Raw genomic sequence first — 17830 nt, forward strand, 5'->3', positions numbered from 1 at the left:
AGAGGAGTAAAGCATGGCAGCCCTACAGAACCTGAGCCCGTGACTGAGATAGAGAAGAGAGTTTGAAAAGCAAGTTTGCCAGGGAAGTTGGGCTGTGTGCTGGGCGACTTAGGTCGGAGGAGGCAAGACATTAAGAGTGGGGATGTTTCTCATCACCTGCAAAAGAGACGTTAAAGAGACGGTTCCTCTGGACCCCACTGGCAGGCACTGACAGAGCGGCTAGGACACATGAGAGCAGGCCTGGGGGGCTCAGCCCTGCAAGACACAGCCTAGAGCTGCATGGACCCCAGTCAAGTGTTCCCGCCCTTCTTGCTGCTTCCGTGCCCTATGGGGGTAGACACTGGAGGTGCAGTTAGGTCGCGGCGGGCAAGTTTTGACTCTTGCCTAAGGGTGCATCACAGAAGGGCCTCAGCTCCCTCCCCCAGCTCCACCCACAGCTCCACCCCCAGTTCGGCTCTGCTTCATTTCACCAGCATCTCCACCCCCAGCTCCTCCTCCAGCAGCTCCGCCCCAGATGTTCCGCCCCCAGCTCTTCCTCCTCCCAGCACTTAACCAGTTCCACCCACAGCTCTTTCCCACAACTACGCCCTCCTCTTGCAGGCGGCTCCTCCAGAAGCTCTAACCCAGTTCCTGCTGCAGCTCCACCCCCAGCTTCGTTTCCCACAGCCCCACCCTGCTCACCCTGCATCTCCAGTCCCAGCTCCGCCTCCTCTAGCCCCGTCCCGCTTCTCCTACCCCTCTGCCCACCCCAGCACCTTTCAGCTCTTTCCTCCAGCTCTGCACTAACTCCTCCCCCGCCATTCTCACCCGCCAGCCTTGGTGCAGCTTGGCTCCCCCTTCTCCAGCAATTTCCCGCAGCCCCGCCCCATCTGCTCCCACAGCTCTTTGCCACAGCCCCGCCCTGCTCCTCCTCCAGGAACGCCCGGCTTTCCCTCAGCTCCACGCTGCAGCTGAGCTGTGCACCAGGCCCTCCCACAGAGCTTTCTCGTGATTCCACCCTACACCTCCCCAAGCCCCCGCTCCCCTAAGCTGGTTCTCAGGAGTCCGAGGGGTCCTCCGGCAGCTGCTCCTCGCTCAGTTCTCCCATTGCCCCGCCCTGCTCTTCGCGGGGCTGCTTCCAAAGCCCCGACCTCAGCCAGCAGTTTCTCTCAGCCCCGCCCCTCCCTGCCCCGCCCCTCCCCTCCCTGCCCCGCCCCTCCCCTCCCTGCCCCGCCCCTCCCCTCCCTGCCCCGCCCCTCCCCTCCCTGCCCCGCCCCTCCCCTCCCTGCCCTGCCCCGCCCTGCTTCTCCCGCGGCTGCTCCCAAAGCCCCGCCCTCGGCCCCTCCCCAGCAGTTTCTCTCAGCCCCGCCCCACCCCGAGCCCCGCCCGCAGCCCCGACCTGCTTCTCCTGTGGCTGCCTCCAAAGCCCCGCCCCCAAACCTTCCCCAGCACTCTCAGCCCCCCCCAGAGCCCCGCCTCTCCCAGCCCAGCCCTACTTCTCACGCAGCTGCGTTTAAAACCCCGCCCCCAGCCCCTCCCAGTGATTTCTTTCTCCCCCTCCCTCCTTCTCTCAGCGGACACCTGCCTCCCCCTGCTGATTCTCAAGAGTCCGCGAGCTCTTCCTGCAGCTTCTCCTCGCTCAGCTCTCCCACGGCCCTGCCCACAATGGTTTCTCTCAGCCCCGCCCGGCCCTGCCCCACACCCCGCCTCTTATCCCAGCCCCGCCCTCAACCCAGCTCCAAATTGTTTCTGTCAGTCCCGCTAGGCCCCTCCCCCAGCTCCGCCCTCCTCCTCTCAGCCCCGCCTCCACCCCCTCCCCAGCGGTTTCTCCCAGCTCCTCCCTGCTGGTATAGCAGCTCTGGGCCCAAAACTCCTGCCTGGTGTCCTCGTCCCACCCTTCCACTTACTCTTCCTCCTTCCCGTTCCTCTTCCTCCTTCCGGTTCTTCGTCGAGGCTGCCGGTCTCGAGGTCCCCTGGCCTTGGCCTGGTTGGCTGGCGCGCATCAGGGCCAGGTAAAGAGAATAGCGTCTCCTAGCAGCCAGGGCGTGCGTACGTGCGTGATGTCGTCAGTGCGTGTCTTCGAGAATGCGAGATTCATAATGTTTGCTGTCTATATGCCTGGCTGAGTACGTGCCTCCCGCGTACGTGCGTGGTGTGCATACATGCGTGATTGCGCGCCCACGTACGTTCTTCGTGAAAGGGATGACGGGAGCTGTATGAAAGCGGAAGAGTTATAGACCGCTAACACCTGTCACTGGCCACTGGTTTCCCGGAGTTAGCGGCAACGACCTTGCAGCCTGGACACTAGCCAGGCGCTCCCTCTTCTCACAGCGGCCCACGTCTCCTTGCTTGGGAGCCCATCGTCCTGGCTCCGGTGGCCTCGCTGGGTCTCGGGGAGGCAGAGGACTGTTCTTTCCTGTGGCGAAAAGCCGGAGTCGGCCCTAGACACCCACGACTCGCAGGGTCCGTGGTTCCGGAGGCCGTGAGACCTGCCGGGGCTGACAGGTGCCAGGGCCCATGGTGCGGGAGCCTGTGTGCTCAGCCTTCTTGCGGACGGTACCTGAGGGCTGGGGTTTCCCTGGATGTGGGGCTGGGAACCCGTGCGGGCCGCGACCGAGGCGCCTTTTCCTGTCCCCTGCTGTCGGCAGGGTCTCGGCTCCGCTCCTTCTAAGCGCGTGTACCCGCGACGTGCGTCTGCGAGTGGAAAGCCCGTGTGCTGCTCCACACACAGCGGCCCCACCTCAGTCCGGTCTTCCCTGCCTCCCGTTGGCCCTTCTGCTGTGAGCTCGCCTGGACCTGAGGCCGGGCGGTGCACAGCTCTGTGGCCTGTGGCGCCGTGCTCAGCGTGACCTACCCAGAATTAAGCTGAGGACAATGGGATTTAGAGTCACAAACACTCGCCCCGTGACAATGGGAGGGGAAGTGTCATTTTTCTCCCTTCGAATGGAGCATGCTTGGCTGCAAGAATGCTGCTCAACATGGTGAAATGATTTTCTGCCCTGCGGGCTGGTGCACCCTGTGGTCCTTGACCCAGACAGGTGCGGAGGGTCCCACTGCTGTGATTAGCAGAACCAAACTGTGATGTGCACCTGTGTGTTACTGATAAGACCAGGCCTCCCAGCTCTTCTTGGTTTCCAATGCCTGCTAAGTACATGACCTTCTTAGGGCCATTAACCAGCTTTGCTGTCTTGTACTTAATGACCTTTCCTCTTTATCTTCCTTGTTGTGCAGGTAAAGAAGCTAAGTGGAAGAGTGTTTCCTCCTCTGGCCGTAAAGCAGGTACTCTCTGCAGCACCAGGTAGGAGGGGACTCAGTCCCCTTCTTGCCTTTTCAGTTACATCAGTTCCTACTAGGGATTCCACACACACACAGTTGGCGTTTGTTGTGATTTTGTGGTGATGACGAGAAAAGGGTTGGCTAAGAAACTGGGCGGCAGAAAAGAGGCAAACATTCACTGTAGCCATTTATCCCGATGGAAGTGGCCAGGCCCTGTGGGGGACATTCAGCCTCCGTCAGAAGTAATCCAGAACCAAGGAACCTGGTTATCTTTGGTCACTCATCAGAAGAATAATCATGCTCAGGGGCCACAAGTGTGTGAGGAAATGGCACCATGGATGGGTTGGTGGAGGGTACACGGGTGAGTCTTTGTGGAAAGTCATTTGCTGGCAGATATCAGCATCTTAGATGGGCGTGCCAGGCGGCCGAGGCATTTCCTTCAGCATGTCTTCACACAGCGAGTGTTAGAGGTAATGTCATTTCTAGTGGCAAAAGTGGGAAGCAACTTGTAACTCTCCATCAGTGGAGGAATGGTCAGGCAAATTATGAGACGACCAACAATGGGATATCACCCAGGCAGTGAAAAACAAGGTAGATGAAGATTGTCAGGTGGAAAGAATGGGCTTGATGTGCTGTCAAATGGCAAACTCGTGCCCTAGCCTGTGCAGATGTGTTGGGAACAGCAGTTTGCCAAGATGGCTGAAACAAAGGACCATAAAGGGGCTGGCTTAAAGAACAGACAATCATTGTCTCGCAGTTCTGGAGGATGGAAGTCTGAAATCAAAGTGGTGGCCAGGTTCGTTTGTTCTGTGGGCTGTGAAAGACAATCTGGTCTGTCCCTTTCTCTTAGCTGCAGGCGGCTGGCCGGCAATCTTTGGCACTCATTAGCTTGTAGAAGCATCTCCCTTATCTCTGCGTTTATCTTCTCATGGTGTTCTCCCTGTGTGCGTGACTGTCTCTCAAATCCCCCTTTTCATAAGGACGCCAGCCACATTGGATGCGGGTCCGCCCTGATGGCTTCAGTCTCACTTGATTGCCTCTGTAATGACTCTGTTTTTATATATAAGGCCACATTTTGAGGTGCTGGGGTTTAGGACTTCAACATACGCATTTTAAGAGGACACAATGCAACCCATCACAACTGACAAAGGCTCTGAGGTAGAAACAAGCTTGGCATGTTCCCTCAGGGGATGGAAGGCCTGTGTGGCTTCAGGGTGGTGAATAAAGGGGAGAGGAGAGGACGTGGCTGGGGTGGGAAACCAGATCAGGAGGGACCTTGAGTGCCCTGAGAGGAAGTGTGGATTCTGTGCTAGTTGGGGCAGGGAGCCCTTGAAAGGTTTCAGTGGAGGAGTGACATAATCTCATTGTCCCTGTACCAAGATCATTCCGATGGCAGTGTGGTCACAAGAGTGCAGAGGACAAGTGCTGAGGCGGGGGTGGGGGTGCTATCAGGAGACTTCTTCAGAAGGCAGGGGGTTTTAGGGGATTGGATTGGGATTGTGGCCATAGAGATTATGGAAAGGGATCAGATTCAGTGTCGGTTTTGGACACAGTGCCACGGGATGTGGGCCGCAGATGTGGGAAAGAAAGGCAGGGCAGAGAGCAGCTAGGTCTGGGGCAGGAACACTGTAGCTGGTGATGCCACTCACAGAGGTGGAAGGGAGGTGGACTTGGTGGTGATGGTTGGGGTCCTGAGTATGTACGGGCCTGTCCACCTAAGGCTGTCTGAAGGGGGGTGGCCTGCACCACGGGATTCAGAGCAGGACGGTGAGCAACGTGGGGGTCCCAGAAGGAGGGAAGGAGTGTGCCCAGCCATGCTGGGGCTGCTGAGCATGGACTAAGATGAAGACAGGACTGGCATGAGGCCGGCCATGGGTGCTTGTGGGGATAGGTCAGTCAGTGGAGTGGGTGGTGGGGGGGTGGGGAATAAAGGGAGAAAGGTGGGGGTGGGGGCAGAAGGTTCAGAGAGGAAGTAGAGACTGCGCATGTAGACAGCTCTTCTGAGGTCTCGGCTGTTCAGGCTTGAAGAGAAGGAAGGCAGAGCGGGAGGCGCGCGTGTGCTCAGAGTAGGGATGCCGAGCGAGCATAGATGGTGGCTGGTGGCACCCAGGGCCCGGAGTGAGCCAGAGGAGCAGGGTCCAGAGCACAGCAGGCAACCGGCTCGGCTGAGGCAGCTCACCCCAGAGGCGGGAGAAAAGCAGGAGATCTGGAGCTCAGAAGGCTGCAGTGCAGATTGGGAAAGGAGTGAATACCAGGCAGCTTTGGCCCTATCAGGGCTTTGTCTCATGAGGGTGGGTATATTTTCTTAAAATCATAGAGCGTACTAGAGGTTGCGTTTATGTGTTGAAAGGAAGGACAGAGAGAGGAGTAGGGGCAGCTCAAGGGTGGAGTTCAGGGCCAGGGGGCGGGGCCACGGGCCTGAGGGGTGAGGGCAGCCACTATTTCTGACTGTTCTGTTAGGTGCCACGTACTGGGCTGGGTGCTCTTGGTGCCTTATCTCCCATCCTCACAGCCATGTGGAAACTGAGGCATCTCAAGAGTCTGTGACTGGGCTGAAGTTCTGGTTTCAAGCCCAGGGTTCCTTCCAAGGCACAGGGCTGTCCTCCGTGCAAGAGGAGGGGACCCTCTCCCAAGCCACACACGCAGGAGGCTGGGCAAGAGTTGTGGGAAGTCAGAGCCCGTGTGACTGTGGGCTGGTGCCTCATTCTCCTCAGCCATAGAGTGGGCCTCACAGTACCACTGACCCTGCTGGGTTACTTGAAGATTCAATTTGATGATCCGAGGATCATGCCATCCCAGAGGCTGGCACGTGGAAGGCATGTGTGGGGGGTTGCCAGTTGTTCTGATTATCATTCTTCTTTTCTCAGCTCAGATTGGGACAGGGGCGTCTGCTGACAGTGGAGAGCAGTGGTGGGGGAAGGGGCTTGAGGAAGGTGGCACCCAGAGGGGTGGAGAGGAGATGTCTGACTGAGGGCCATCTGAGGTCACGGTGCATCCTGAGGACAGAGCTGAGATTGGATATCAACGATGTGGGCTCAGCAGCCCTGGAGTAGGAGCTGGGAAGGTCAGTGCCTTGGTGGCGGCAGGGCCAGGGCACTGAGAGTATTGGCAGGGCACAGCAGGGGAAAGGGAAGAGAAGCAGAGCGTGGGACTATCCCTCTGTGCTGGAAGAGGGCTAACACCAGCCCCGACTCTCCACTCTGGCTAGGCCGAGGGGGCCCTCTGTCCTCTGTGTTGCCCTAGGGCTCGGTGACCTCTGTCATAGCACTGACCACATGCTATCCTGCCTGTGCCTTCCTCTAGCTGTCCCCACCCTACTCCGGACAGCCCCAAAGACTCCATGGGATGGACCTGAGTCAGCCGAATCCCAGCCCCTTCCCTTGGGCCTGCTGTGGTGCTCGACATCAGTGACAGACGGAAGCAGCAGACCATCAAGGTCAGTGCGATTTAGGCCACCTGAGAGACACGGGGGGAAGGTCAGGCCACTGCCCATGAGCTTGAAGGGCTGGCGTGTGATGCGCTTCTGTGCTTCCGCAGGCCACGGGAGGCCCGGGGCGCTTGCGAAGATGAAGTTTGGCTGCCTCTCCTTCCGGCAGCCTTATGCTGGCTTTGTCTTAAATGGAATCAAGACTGTGGAGACGCGCTGGCGTCCTCTGCTGAGCAGCCAGCGGAACTGTACCATCGCTGTCCACATTGCTCACAGGAACTGGGAAGGCGATGCCTGGCAGGAGCTGCTGGTGGAGAGACTCGGGATGACTCCTGCTCAGATTCAGGCCTTACTCAGGGAAGGGGAAAAGTTTGGTCGAGGAGTGATAGCGGGTAAGTGACAATGTACCAAATGCGCAGACAACGCCTAGGGCTGCCGCCCAAGATCTTGCTTGGGAATTTGGGGGCTTCTCTTGTCATCTGAACTGATTGGCGTGTATAACACAGTTTCCTTTGGCACCACACCTTCAAAGGGGCGGCAAGGACCTTGGGCTGGGGGTTGGTATGGCTGGCTTCCGCAAGCTCTGGTAAATCATTTCTCCACTCTGGGCCGCAGTTCTGTTTCTGAGCTCAGTGAGAAGCCTGGTCAGGGCCATGTGCACGTGGTGTTTGTGGTGTTTGGCTGTGTGTGTTTGCGCATACATGCGTGAGTGCACATGTGTGGCAGAGACCATGAAAAGCAGCCCAGCCCGCCGAATGGGTCAGGTGGCCTCTAGAATTGGGCTGCCTGCCTGGCTTCATGAACCTGCCCCAGCCCCACCACTCACAGCACCCTGGGAAAGTCCCCTAACCTCTAGGTGACTGAGGCCTGACATCAGCACCTGTCCCCTGGTGACCTGCTCAGGCATCACCTGTAGCTTCGCAGGCAGTGGCTGGTGCCCTTCCAATCTGCAACCGCTGCCCTCAGAAGTCTGGCTTGGACCTGCCTCTTACTTGTGTGGCTTCGTGAGGACAAGGCCCTCTCCTCTGCCTTTCTGGAGCCCTCCCTCTGCCTCTCCCAGCATTTTCTGAATCGGGTTTGGTTCGTTATCAAAGCTACGGAAGAAGGACTTGACTCCCTTCTTGTCATTTTGCTGATGCCGTCTTACTCTCTATTGATTGTGACTTTGAGTAACTGTGTTGTCACATGGGCAGGCCTTGGGCTATGGAAGTGAAAGGCATTCATGTGTATCTCTCTTTGTGTACAGGACTCGTTGACATTGGGGAAACTTTGCAATGCCCCGAAGACTTAACTCCCGATGAGGTTGTGGAACTAGAAAATCAAGCTGTACTGACCAACCTGAAGCAGAAGTACCTGACTGTGATTTCAAACCCCAGGTGGTTACTGGAGCCCATACCTAGGAAAGGAGGCAAGGATGTATTCCAGGTAGACATCCCAGAGCACCTGATCCCTTTGGGGCATGAAGTGTGACAAGTGTGGGCTCCTGAAAGGAATGTTCCAGAGAAACCAGCTAAATCATGACACCTTCAATTTGCCATCGTGATGCAGACCTGTATACATTAGGTTAAAGATGAATTTCCACTGCTTTGGAGAGGCCCACCCACTAAGCACTGTGCATGTAAACAGGTTCCTTTGCTCAGATGAAGGAAGTAGGGGGTGGGGCTTTCCTTGTGTGATGCCTCTTTAGGCACACAGGCAATGTCTCAAGTACTTTGACCTTAGGGTAGAAGGCAAAGCTGCCAGTAAATGTCTCAGCATTGCTGCTAATTTTGGTCCTGCTAGTTTCTGGATTGTACAAATAAATGTGTTGTAGATGACTGGTTAGTGTTTGAGGCTTCGTTCTATGTTTTCCCCTGATTTGTTCTGGTCAAAACTCATCAAATGTGTAACTAGCATCCAGGCGACATTACAGAAAGTCTGGGACCTGGCACTGAATGTTTGCCTGGTAGTGACTAGCCGTTAATCAACCGACTCATCCAGGATGAAGAGGACGTCAGACTTAGAGCAGCTGTCTGTCCTTTCAGGTTACTCTCACTCTTCTGAAAGTGTCTGTCAGTTTCTGAAGCATGTGTGTTACCTGCATCACACAGCTACTTCCTATCCTAGCAATACATCCAAAATACAGCTCTAGTAGAGAGAGGTTAACTTGGAAATGTGATCAGTAGTGTTGTCTTATTTTGTAGTAATTTTTTTTTTTTTTTTTTTTTTTTTTTTGGTGATTTAGCAAAGTTTCTAGTTGTTATCCATGAGGATGATGGGCATTTCCCCCCAGGAATTGACTGCAGTGGCCCTTCTCTTCTGAGCCAGGATGTTATGGTGGTTGTACATCCCATGGCAGATGGGGTGGCCTGACTTTCAAGTGGGCCTCTTTGGAGGCCCCTGGATGCTAGGCTAGGGATGCTGAGCTGCTGACCAGACACTTCCTGGCAACATTGGGAGGGACCCATGAGGAAACAATCTCCTGTTTGAAGATACAGGAAGATATTGCCGGAATCAGGCGTCTATTCTTTCTCCTGACCAGCAGGCCAATCTCAGGGGACCAGGTCTTCCTGGGCTTGGCCTCGACACTTCCTAGCAACATCCTTTGCTGAGTGTGTGAAAATGCTGCTTCTCCAAATAAACAAGGACAATGGGGACCAAAGCCTGTCTTGGACAGGATTTCCAGCCTCCCCTGGTTTCTGCCAATGAGATGTATATAATATAGAAGGTTAAAAAAAACACAGACAACAGTTCTCATTTAAATTGTTTATTATTTATTTCCATGGAATTTTGTTTTTCTTTATTAAGACCAAAAATGTGTTTCTCATTAAAAAATGGCAACTTTTATGGGCCATTAGTGGCCTGTGAGTTCACGAATTTGCAGTGTTTCTGAACTGTTCACAGAGTCTACGCTTGTAATCTGAGGAGCCTTCCTACTCCTCCTCATCGTCAGAGGGCTCATTTGGAGACATGACTGAGAGGGAGGCCAACAGAGCGTAGTAACAGATATTGTACAAAGACATTTCACTACCATTATCTGAGTAAACCAGACTACTAGGAATCCCTGTGCCTTCCATCCAGGTAGTAGCCGAAGATGTAAATGTGACATTCCCAGAGGTGCCCTCCCAACTTGGGCCATTTGGTTCCTGAGGGGGCCCATTTCCCAGGGGATGCCTAGTGGCACTCTTCTTGGACCACATGCCAGAGCGCCTGAAGGACTGGGTGCCACTGGACCCCTGAACACTGGGGGCTCCCTGCTGACACATTTTGATTGCTGCTTTCCTGGCATTGATGTGATAGATACGTAGGGAGCGTCTTGTAGCTACCAGATTCTTTCTCTTTGTAGTTGGGACACGGGTCGCTTGCTGAGCGGTGTTTCTGCGGGCATCCTTTCTCTGGATATTCTCCAGGAGCCTGGGCTTGTCTCTCTGAAAATTGGAGTTGCAGTAGATCTGAAACAAAATGAAACATGTTAGTTGTTCTGGGATAAATTATTCCTTTCCCACCTCTCAAAATTATGATTTTGTTTTGCAATGGAGAAAAGAATGCTTTAAGTGGCAGCAAGTGTGGTTATGCTCTACAGCATGACCTGACTAAAGATAAACAATTCATAGATCAAGGCAGTAATATATAAATAGCATGGATTTTGATATTAAACTGCAACCCCGTAGAGGTAATATGCAGGTCTGCAAAAGATGATGCTTACATTATCTCTAAGGGGGTTGTAGTTTAATATCAAAATCCATACTTTTTAAGTTCTATACTTTTCATCTTTCAATAAACAATATTTCACATTTTCAAATGCTATCTTTGACACTTAAGCTCTTACAGTATATTATTTAAATTGGTGTCCTATGAAGATATGTTTGAGAAAGAGAGAAAAGGGATTACAGAAATGCTTTCTACTTTACCATCATTTTCTTGTTTCCTGGAGAGTTGCTTGGGCGTGTTTTGCAGAATCCATAGAGGTTCAGCTGGCGAATGAAACTCGTCAAGCTGTCTGTTTTGAAGATCCTCTCTGCACCTCTCCGTTGAAGAACCTCCCTCTGGAAGAGATCCTTGTCGATGATCACGGCGTCTCCATCATCGTTCCAGCTCACAGACTTGAATGTGTCTTCCTCCACAATCGTCCAAAGCTTTCTTGGGAAGAAGAGCCTAAAAAGGTTGTGGTTGTCTTCCACGTTGACCACGCGTTGGTTTCGGTCTTCTGGTGGTGAGTTATCTTGGGAGCCTGGATCTTGGCTCATGGCTTGGTCCTCGTGCCTGTCCAAAACCTCGCTGGAATCTGGATTTGGATCAGGTGAAGAACCAGATGGGCCCCCGCTTGTTGGCTCTCCACCAACAGATGGGGCCAGCTTGGCTTCATATTCCTGTTCAGTGTTCTGACTCGCCATGGAGCTACACCAGAATCAGGAGCATTTTGTACCCAAGGCCCTTATCACTGTCCTAGCAAGTCCAAAATGCCTTCAGTCAGAGTAGGCGTGCCCAATAAATACTGTCCACAAAATTCTAGAGTCTCGGTATCAGGGCAACCAGTGGCTTAACTCATCATCTGCTGTATTTGTCACATGATGTCACAAAGGTGGCTCTCAGCCAATCTGGAGAGGGGGCCCTGGCCAGGTGTTGGGGGAGTAGACAGGTGGCATGGCCTTCAGCTTCTCCCTCTTCTAAAAGTATAAACAGGCATGGTTCAAGGTCCCAGAAAAGTCTCCCATCTTCTGACAGTCACATTGTGTCATAGGGCCAGGCCCCAGATGAGCTGAGAAACCATGGCTCTATGGCCACTCCCAACCCTGAAGACAGGGGAGGCCATTTGCTGGCCTCTAATTTGCTCAAGAGCCAGCCCCTAGTTATCCCTAGCTTGGGTTTCACCAAGACTGCCTGACTCAGATGGACCCCTCATGGGTGACTGCCTTCTAGGAGATGGTGGTCCCTACCAGGCTGTTTGGCCTGATCTGTGTGGTAGCACCCCTCTTTTCCAATCCCCCCCCCATCTCCTTCCTGCTTTGGTCTCTTCCAGGTACTCCTAATGATTGGTTGGATGTGCTCCAGTGGGCCCAGATAAAGTGTTTCTTATTCCCCTTGGTCAAGTTGTCCCCAGAGTGGTGCTGTGCCTGAGCATGGTGGGAGCACTCCCCTCACTCCTCTACCACTGTGTTACCCAGAGCACCATTTGTGGTTGGATGGCCACATCCTCAGCTGTGCTTTGGAGTCTCCTGTGGAGCTCTGCTTGCCCCTGCATCTCACCCTCTTGCAGATCACAACAGGAGATTACCTTTAGTTTCATTTTTGCCCATAAATACTGTTTTCATTGCCCAAGACATGTTCATTTCTGAGGCCTGCTTTACACAGACTAGCCTAAGAAAAGTTTCTGCTTGTCTAGTTAGACCTGATTAAAGTAATCCATCACAAAAGTGCCATCATTATGTATTTGAAAACAGATGAGCGTATGAGTGTGTGTTGGGGTGGGCAGGAGGAGGGAGAAAACCCAAATGAAAGCCATGTTCAACCCCAGATGAGAGGATACGACAGTCTTTTTGGTGATACATTTTCTCTAGCCATTAAAGACAACTTTGTTCTTAATATTCACTCTGTATAGGGAGACAGAGTGATACAGTGGAAAGGCCCCAGACTGAAAGGACCCTGGGTCCTTGTCCCACTGAGTAGCACCCTTTGCCCACTCAGGGTCGGCCCTGAGTGCGAAGAGGGTTGGAAGAGGCTCTTCCAAGGTGCTTTTCAATCTCAGGGCTCTCTAGTCCTTCATGGTGCCCCCAGTGCCTGAATGCAGGCTTGGTTCATGGTCACCAAGCTTTTTAAACAGGTTTACAAAGGTTTTGTTCAAGGACTCAGTGTAACCTGTAGGCACACACACTCTGAGGCTAAATATTAAAATAGAGGCCATTGGTGACATCTCTAAATGAGGATCCTTGAGTATGCAATTAGACAGCTGGTATCTTTCACTTACATACCGAAGTGCTTTTTCATAGGGGAATTCTTAAGACTGAGAATGACATTTTGTTGTGGCTTTTGCGAACTTATAAACTCTGCTGATTACTTATATAAAGGCTTTTGGCCACTGGGTGGGAGGGGAACGATCATGAAGAAAATTACTAGGGAAACTACACGGTGGCATTCAGCCAAGAGCTGGTATTGATTTGATTTAGTCACACTATGTCATGTGGCTTCTATAGGACCATTAGCGACCATTGTCCTTTGTTTTAAGTCACAGAATGTACACTGGGATTTCGAGTCTAAGACATCAAGCTCCTCTTGTCCCCTGGAGGGAATATTCAGGGCACTGACTTAAGTCTAGTCCAGAAGAGTCATGGTGGGAAATCCAGCCTCCTCCGGCTAAGCCTCCTCAGTCCCCAAAGATGAGCTCTGCAACCTTCCGCAACCATTCAGACATTCTTTATGAGTCACCTGCCACCTGCAAGCCACTTTGAGGAAAATGGTTGGTCTTCTCTTCCATGCTCCAAAAGCCCCTGAGATGGCCCCTCTGCGTTGCTGCATTATGAATAAAATCATCATGGTCAGGCGACCCAAGCAGAGCACAGCTGACTATGGTATGAGGACCAGTGGCCCTGTGGAAAGCGGTCTCAGTGCTGACTCGCTGCAGCTTCTTTGTAGCTATGCAGCAATCAAGAATAGTGCTGAGCTCTTGATGGTGGGGCCCCAAGGTATGAGGCCAGCCACAGGCCAAGACTTGCTGTGTAGGCCTTGCCTGTCGCACGATCCCCCAGGCCCTCTTCATCCTCCCCGTGGCCTCTCAGGATCTTCTTCCCTGCTGATTTCTCCCAGGCTCCAGGATGTGTCCCTGCAGTTGGTTCATCCCACCCCAGAGGAGTCTTTCTAAACTGTGGCTCGGAACTTGTCAGTTGCTTAGGCACCAACTCCTCACACCTCCAAGGCCTTCCTTTCCCAGCCTCGTTAGCCACTGGGCTGCTCTTTCTCACACACTCAGGTATCCGCCATGCCACCTGCCCTTAACCCTCCTTCACTCAGCATTTGCTTGATGCTGGGTCCTGGGTAAGACAACTCTCAACCTATTGCGGGATCTGGCCAGCAGTCTGCAATGCAACGGTGCTCTCTCTTTGTTCCCAGGCAGATCGGCAGGTCGAGAAATAATAGACACACGCAAGATAGCAAAATCTGGGTCCAGGGGGGTCACCGCCTTCTGCTCCCACGGTGCCAACAACGCACTGGATATACCGGCATTTATTATTAAGTTTAGTGAGAGGGCAGGGGAAGGTTAGTGAGGGATTTAGGGTCATTTGATTATGAGGTGAGATGGTCACATGGGGATGAAGTAATTCTTTAACATAACATCTGTATGCAGAAGTACAGTATACAGGGATAAGAATTTATGATATAGTGTGTGCATCAGTAGTTTCTAACAGAGCCTTAAAACAGAAACACAGTCTTTCCATGACCTATGATTAGCAAGATACTAATCAGCAGTAACAGTTGCAGCAAAAGCTGGTTACAAACAATCCATAGAAACAGGACGTGAAGCTAGACAACCGGTTAGACCAGAAATTCTCAGAAGGGAGTATGCCTTCACCCTGAAGAGGCCTAGAAGAGCCGTGGCAACGTGAGGGAGTTTGTAGCCCTAGCTTATCCATATGGACAGGTGCTCCTCATGCATCCGTTTATAGGCTCCCCACAAGGATCGCATTCCATTCCCAGAGCTATGAACATCTGCTTTTCTAGGCTAGGAATCTTGGTGATGTGAAACCTCCCTGACTGCACGTCCATTCATAGGCTCTCTGCAGGGGAAAGCACATCACGTGCTGTTGGCTCATTCTGGCAGTCCAACCTGGCATTGTCTTTACACAATCCTGCATGCAATTATGTATTTACAATAATCAGGAGCATTTCATCTTTTATTCCATAGCAGTAGTTTCAGGGGGTCTCCCTACATCAACCTCTGGTTCCCTCTGGTGCTGTTTTCTGAGCACACTGTGAACTTCCTTGCTGGTAAGGGTGCTTGTGCTGCCTCCCCTATGGGAATGCCCTTTTCAACCCAGAAGTCACTCAGCTTCTCAGGGTCCAGGTCACTCCATGAGGTCAGCTGGCAAGGCTTATTCCCAGGGGCTGGCCTAGCACAGCTCTCCACCATTGGTTGGGTGGATCCCGAACTCCTATGAGGTTGGGCATGTTGATGAGCCGTCTCCCCTCTGGACTAAGAGGCCCATGAGGATGGCGGAGACCACAGTGCAAATGTGGCCCTCAATACATGTTGGATGAGGAAAGTTCTATGTCACCAGGAGCTCAGTGGGGTTTAGCATCCTTGGACATGGCTCCACATTAGAACAGTGATAACAGAACAATTCTTGTGAGCTCCTATTGAGACAGGAAAATAGGGTCTAGAAACAGGGAACTTAAGGCCACTCTGTGCTAACTTCCTAAAAGAGAAAACACCAGGGTCTGGAGGCAGGAAATCTAAGGCCAATTCACTCTGACTTCCCAAAGCTGGATCAAAAGGAAAACACCGGGGTCTGGGGGCAGGAAACCTAAGGCTGATTAACACAAACTTCCTAAAGCTAAACCAAAAGACAAAAACCCCATCTCTCCATGCTGAGTAACAAAGGATCAGAGGCTACTCTCCCTACAACCATCCCTCTTCCACCACATCTCAGATGGAAAGGGAGGGGAGGGTGCCTTGTTGACCGTGGGCCAAGCAGGGACCATCCCTTCATCTGCATAGGGTGCCAGTTCACCTCAGCCTTTAATTAGCCACAGACCAAATCCTTCATCCAGATAAGGGGTAGTCATTAAGAACCTCAAATAGGGCACTTAAAGCCCAGAAAACTTTGTAACTGGGCCCTTGAGCCACTTGCTCAGACCCACTCTCACCTTGCAGAGGGCTTTCTCACTTTAATAAATTCCTGCTTTCACTGCTTTGTTCCTGCATTTCATTCCTCTGCTACTTTATGCATTTTGTTCAATTCTTTGTTCAAAACGCCAATGACCTGGACAACTCATAGTCAATCTGCTGTGCTAAGTGCTCTGCTAGTCTGTGTCATTTACTGTGCACACCCATCTCTTGGGTGGATATTAGGAATGAGCCCATTTCTCCAGTGAGCCAAGCTAGGCCATGGAGGGGTTGAGCCATGGTGCAGGTTCTGCAGTGAGGAAGCAACAGGGCCAGAATAGGCCCACATGGTCAGACTCTCAGACTTACAACCTTACTCAAGTACAATGAGTGTTCCAATGATCTGAGCAGAAGAAGTTGTCTTTGTAAGCAGAAAATGGCTGAAGAAAGCAAAAACAGAAGACAGAGCAGATTAGTCATTGATGTGGTTTGGCTGTTTTGTCCCTCTAAATCTCATCTTGAAATGTGACCTTCAGCGTTGGAGGTGGGTTTACTGGGAGGTGTTTGGGTCATAGAGGTGGATCTCTCATAAATGGTTTGGTGCTGTCCTTGTGGTAATGAGTGAGTTCTCTGTTAGGTACAAACCACCCCAAAGAGCTTCTTGGTACTGCCAACACTCCCCGCAAACCTCCCCGTGCTGCCCACCCTTCCCCCAAACCTTTTTACATTTCCAAGCCCTTATCTAGGCACCGCAGTGAAGCCAGCCTGATAGAAGACTTTACCTATCAGGCCTTGCTGCGATAAAGCAAACCCCAATTACAAACCGTCCGGACCGAACAGGGGGAGGTTGTGGGAAGCATAAACAAACTTTACCTACACCCTCCAGTACCGTAAACATCACAAGGTGATATGTGGCAGAATTAACCAGCAAACAACCCTGGGATGCAGCCATACCAAAGGACTCCCTCAAACTCCCTGCCCCAATGTAAACCCCCTATTCTGTAAGCTTGGGGCTGCTTTCCTTGACTGTTAAGGGGGCAGCCGACAGGTTAATAAAGGCTTGCCTGAACTTGGGGCTCTCTCTCTCTCTCGTCCTTTCTCTCGGCTAACCTTACATTCTCACTCTCTTAAGTTCACATGAGATCTGGTTGCTTTAAAAAGCCTGGCAGCTCTTTGTTCTCTCTCGCCATGTGATATGCTGATTACCCTTTTGCCTTCTGCCATTGACTGCAAGCTTCCTGAGCCCTTCCCAGAAGCAGATGCCAGTGCCATGCCTCCTGTATGCCCTGCAGAACCATGAGCCAAAATAAACATTTTTCTTTATAAATTACCTAGCCTCAGGTATTCCTTTATAGCAATGCAAAACTGACTAACATATAAAATTGGTACAGGAGTTGGGTGATGCTATACAGATATCTGAAGATGTGAAAGCAGCTTTGGATCTGGGTAATGGGCAGAGATATCAGAAGATATCAGAAGAAGACAGGAAGATGCAGGAATGTTTCAAACTTATTGGAGATTTGTTAAGTGGTTTTGACCAAATTGCTGACAGAAATATGGACAATGAAGGCCAGGCTGATGAGGTCTCAGATGGAAATGAGGAATTTACTGGCAAAGGTCACCCTTGTTATATCTTAGCAAAGAACTTGGCTGCACTGGGTCCATGCTCTAGAGATCTGTGGAAGTTTGAACTTAAGGGTGATAAATTAGTGTATCTGGCCAAAGGGATTTCTAAGCAGCAAAGTATTCAAGATGTTCCTTGGCTGCTTCTAACAACCTGTCTCAGATGTAGGAGAAAAGGAAAGACTTAAAGTTGGAATTTATAATTAAAAGAGAAGCAGAGCATAAAAGTTTGGAAAATTTGCAGCCTGACCATGTAGGGAAAGAAAGAGCATTTTCGGAGAAGAAACCAAGCAGGATGCTGAGGAACCACTTGCTGGAGAGATTTGCACGACTAAAAGGGAGCCAAGTGCTACTATCCAAAACAATGGGAAAAAGCCCTTGAAGGCATTTCAGAAATCTAGGCCCCTCCCATCCCAGGCCCAGAAGCCTAGTGGGTAAGAATGGTTTTGGGGGCCAAGCCCAGGGCCCTGCTGCTCTCTGTAGCCTTTGGACACTGCTACCTGCATCTGGCTGATCCAGCTGCACCCATGGCTCAAAGTGCCCCAGATACAGTTCAGGCCACTGTCTTGGAGGACACAAGCTATAAGACTTGGTGGCTTCCCCATGGTGTTATGTCTGCAGGAGAACAGAATGCAAGAGTGAAAAAGGCTTGACAGCTTCCACCTAGGTTTCAGAGGATGTATGTGTTGAAAAGCCTGAGTGCCCAGGGAAAAGCCTGCCACAAGGGT

General features: G+C 52.0%; 3 protein-coding genes across 13 annotated transcripts in view; 1 reads left to right on the forward strand and 2 right to left on the reverse strand.

The window, feature by feature from the left end:
- The window catches only part of LOC129395212 (melanoma-associated antigen 9-like), a 69836-nt gene extending 67809 nt beyond the window's left edge, over positions 1-2027 (reverse strand). For 3 of the 4 annotated variants that reach the window (XM_055106149.2, XM_063601504.1, XM_063601507.1), the window contains exon 1: positions 1887-2027. The gene's annotated coding sequence lies outside the window, so the exon portion shown is untranslated. Of the gene's footprint in view, positions 1-1564; positions 1655-1886 lie in introns of those variants that run through there. The other variant, XM_063601505.1, reaches the window with a different exon arrangement.
- A 161-nt stretch (positions 2028-2188) lies between these two features.
- On the forward strand, positions 2189-16019 carry LOC129392977 (protein EOLA1). 8 transcript variants are annotated; one of them, XM_055106154.2, is made up of 6 exons: positions 2189-2535; positions 3211-3277; positions 6559-6691; positions 6959-7074; positions 7929-8107; positions 8907-9534. In XM_055106154.2, exons 1-6 carry the CDS (start codon positions 2497-2499, stop codon positions 8916-8918), a joined length of 546 nt encoding a protein of 181 aa, XP_054962129.1. In that variant the 5' UTR covers positions 2189-2496; the 3' UTR covers positions 8919-9534. The 8 variants fall into 8 exon arrangements, with proteins under 8 accessions (XP_054962129.1, XP_054962131.1, XP_054962132.1 ...); XM_055106156.2 differs by lacking the exon at positions 8907-9534 and adding an exon at positions 10619-16019 and having other exon boundaries at positions 2191-2535; XM_055106157.2 differs by lacking the exon at positions 8907-9534 and having other exon boundaries at positions 2195-2535; positions 6793-7074; positions 7929-8499.
- Positions 9415-11450, reverse strand: LOC129395211 (heat shock transcription factor, X-linked member 3). The gene is made up of 2 exons (XM_055106148.2): positions 10573-11450; positions 9415-10113 (listed from the first exon to the last, which is right to left on the reverse strand). The coding sequence occupies exons 1-2, from the start codon at positions 11053-11055 to the stop codon at positions 9595-9597; spliced, it is 1002 nt and encodes a 333-aa protein (XP_054962123.1). The 5' UTR covers positions 11056-11450; the 3' UTR covers positions 9415-9594.
- Positions 16020-17830: the final 1811 nt, after the last annotated feature.

The sequence above is a fragment of the Pan paniscus genome, chromosome X (assembly GCF_029289425.2).
Source record: "Pan paniscus chromosome X, NHGRI_mPanPan1-v2.0_pri, whole genome shotgun sequence".
NCBI lineage: Eukaryota > Metazoa > Chordata > Mammalia > Primates > Hominidae > Pan > Pan paniscus.

Coding starts and splice junctions, on each gene's coding strand:
- LOC129392977 (XM_055106153.2), top strand. CDS start 2,497: ATGGTGCGGGAGCCTGTGTGCTCAGCCTTCTTGCGGACG. Junction 6,692..6,958: donor GGAAGCAGCAGACCATCAAG/GTCAGTGCGATT, acceptor CATTGCTCACAG/GAACTGGGAAGGCGATGCCT. Junction 7,075..7,928: donor TGGTCGAGGAGTGATAGCGG/GTAAGTGACAAT, acceptor CTTTGTGTACAG/GACTCGTTGACATTGGGGAA.
- LOC129395211 (XM_055106148.2), bottom strand. CDS start 11,055: ATGGCGAGTCAGAACACTGAACAGGAATATGAAGCCAAGCTGGCCCCA. Junction 10,114..10,572: donor CAGGAAACAAGAAAATGATG/GTAAAGTAGAAA, acceptor ATTTTGTTTCAG/ATCTACTGCAACTCCAATTT.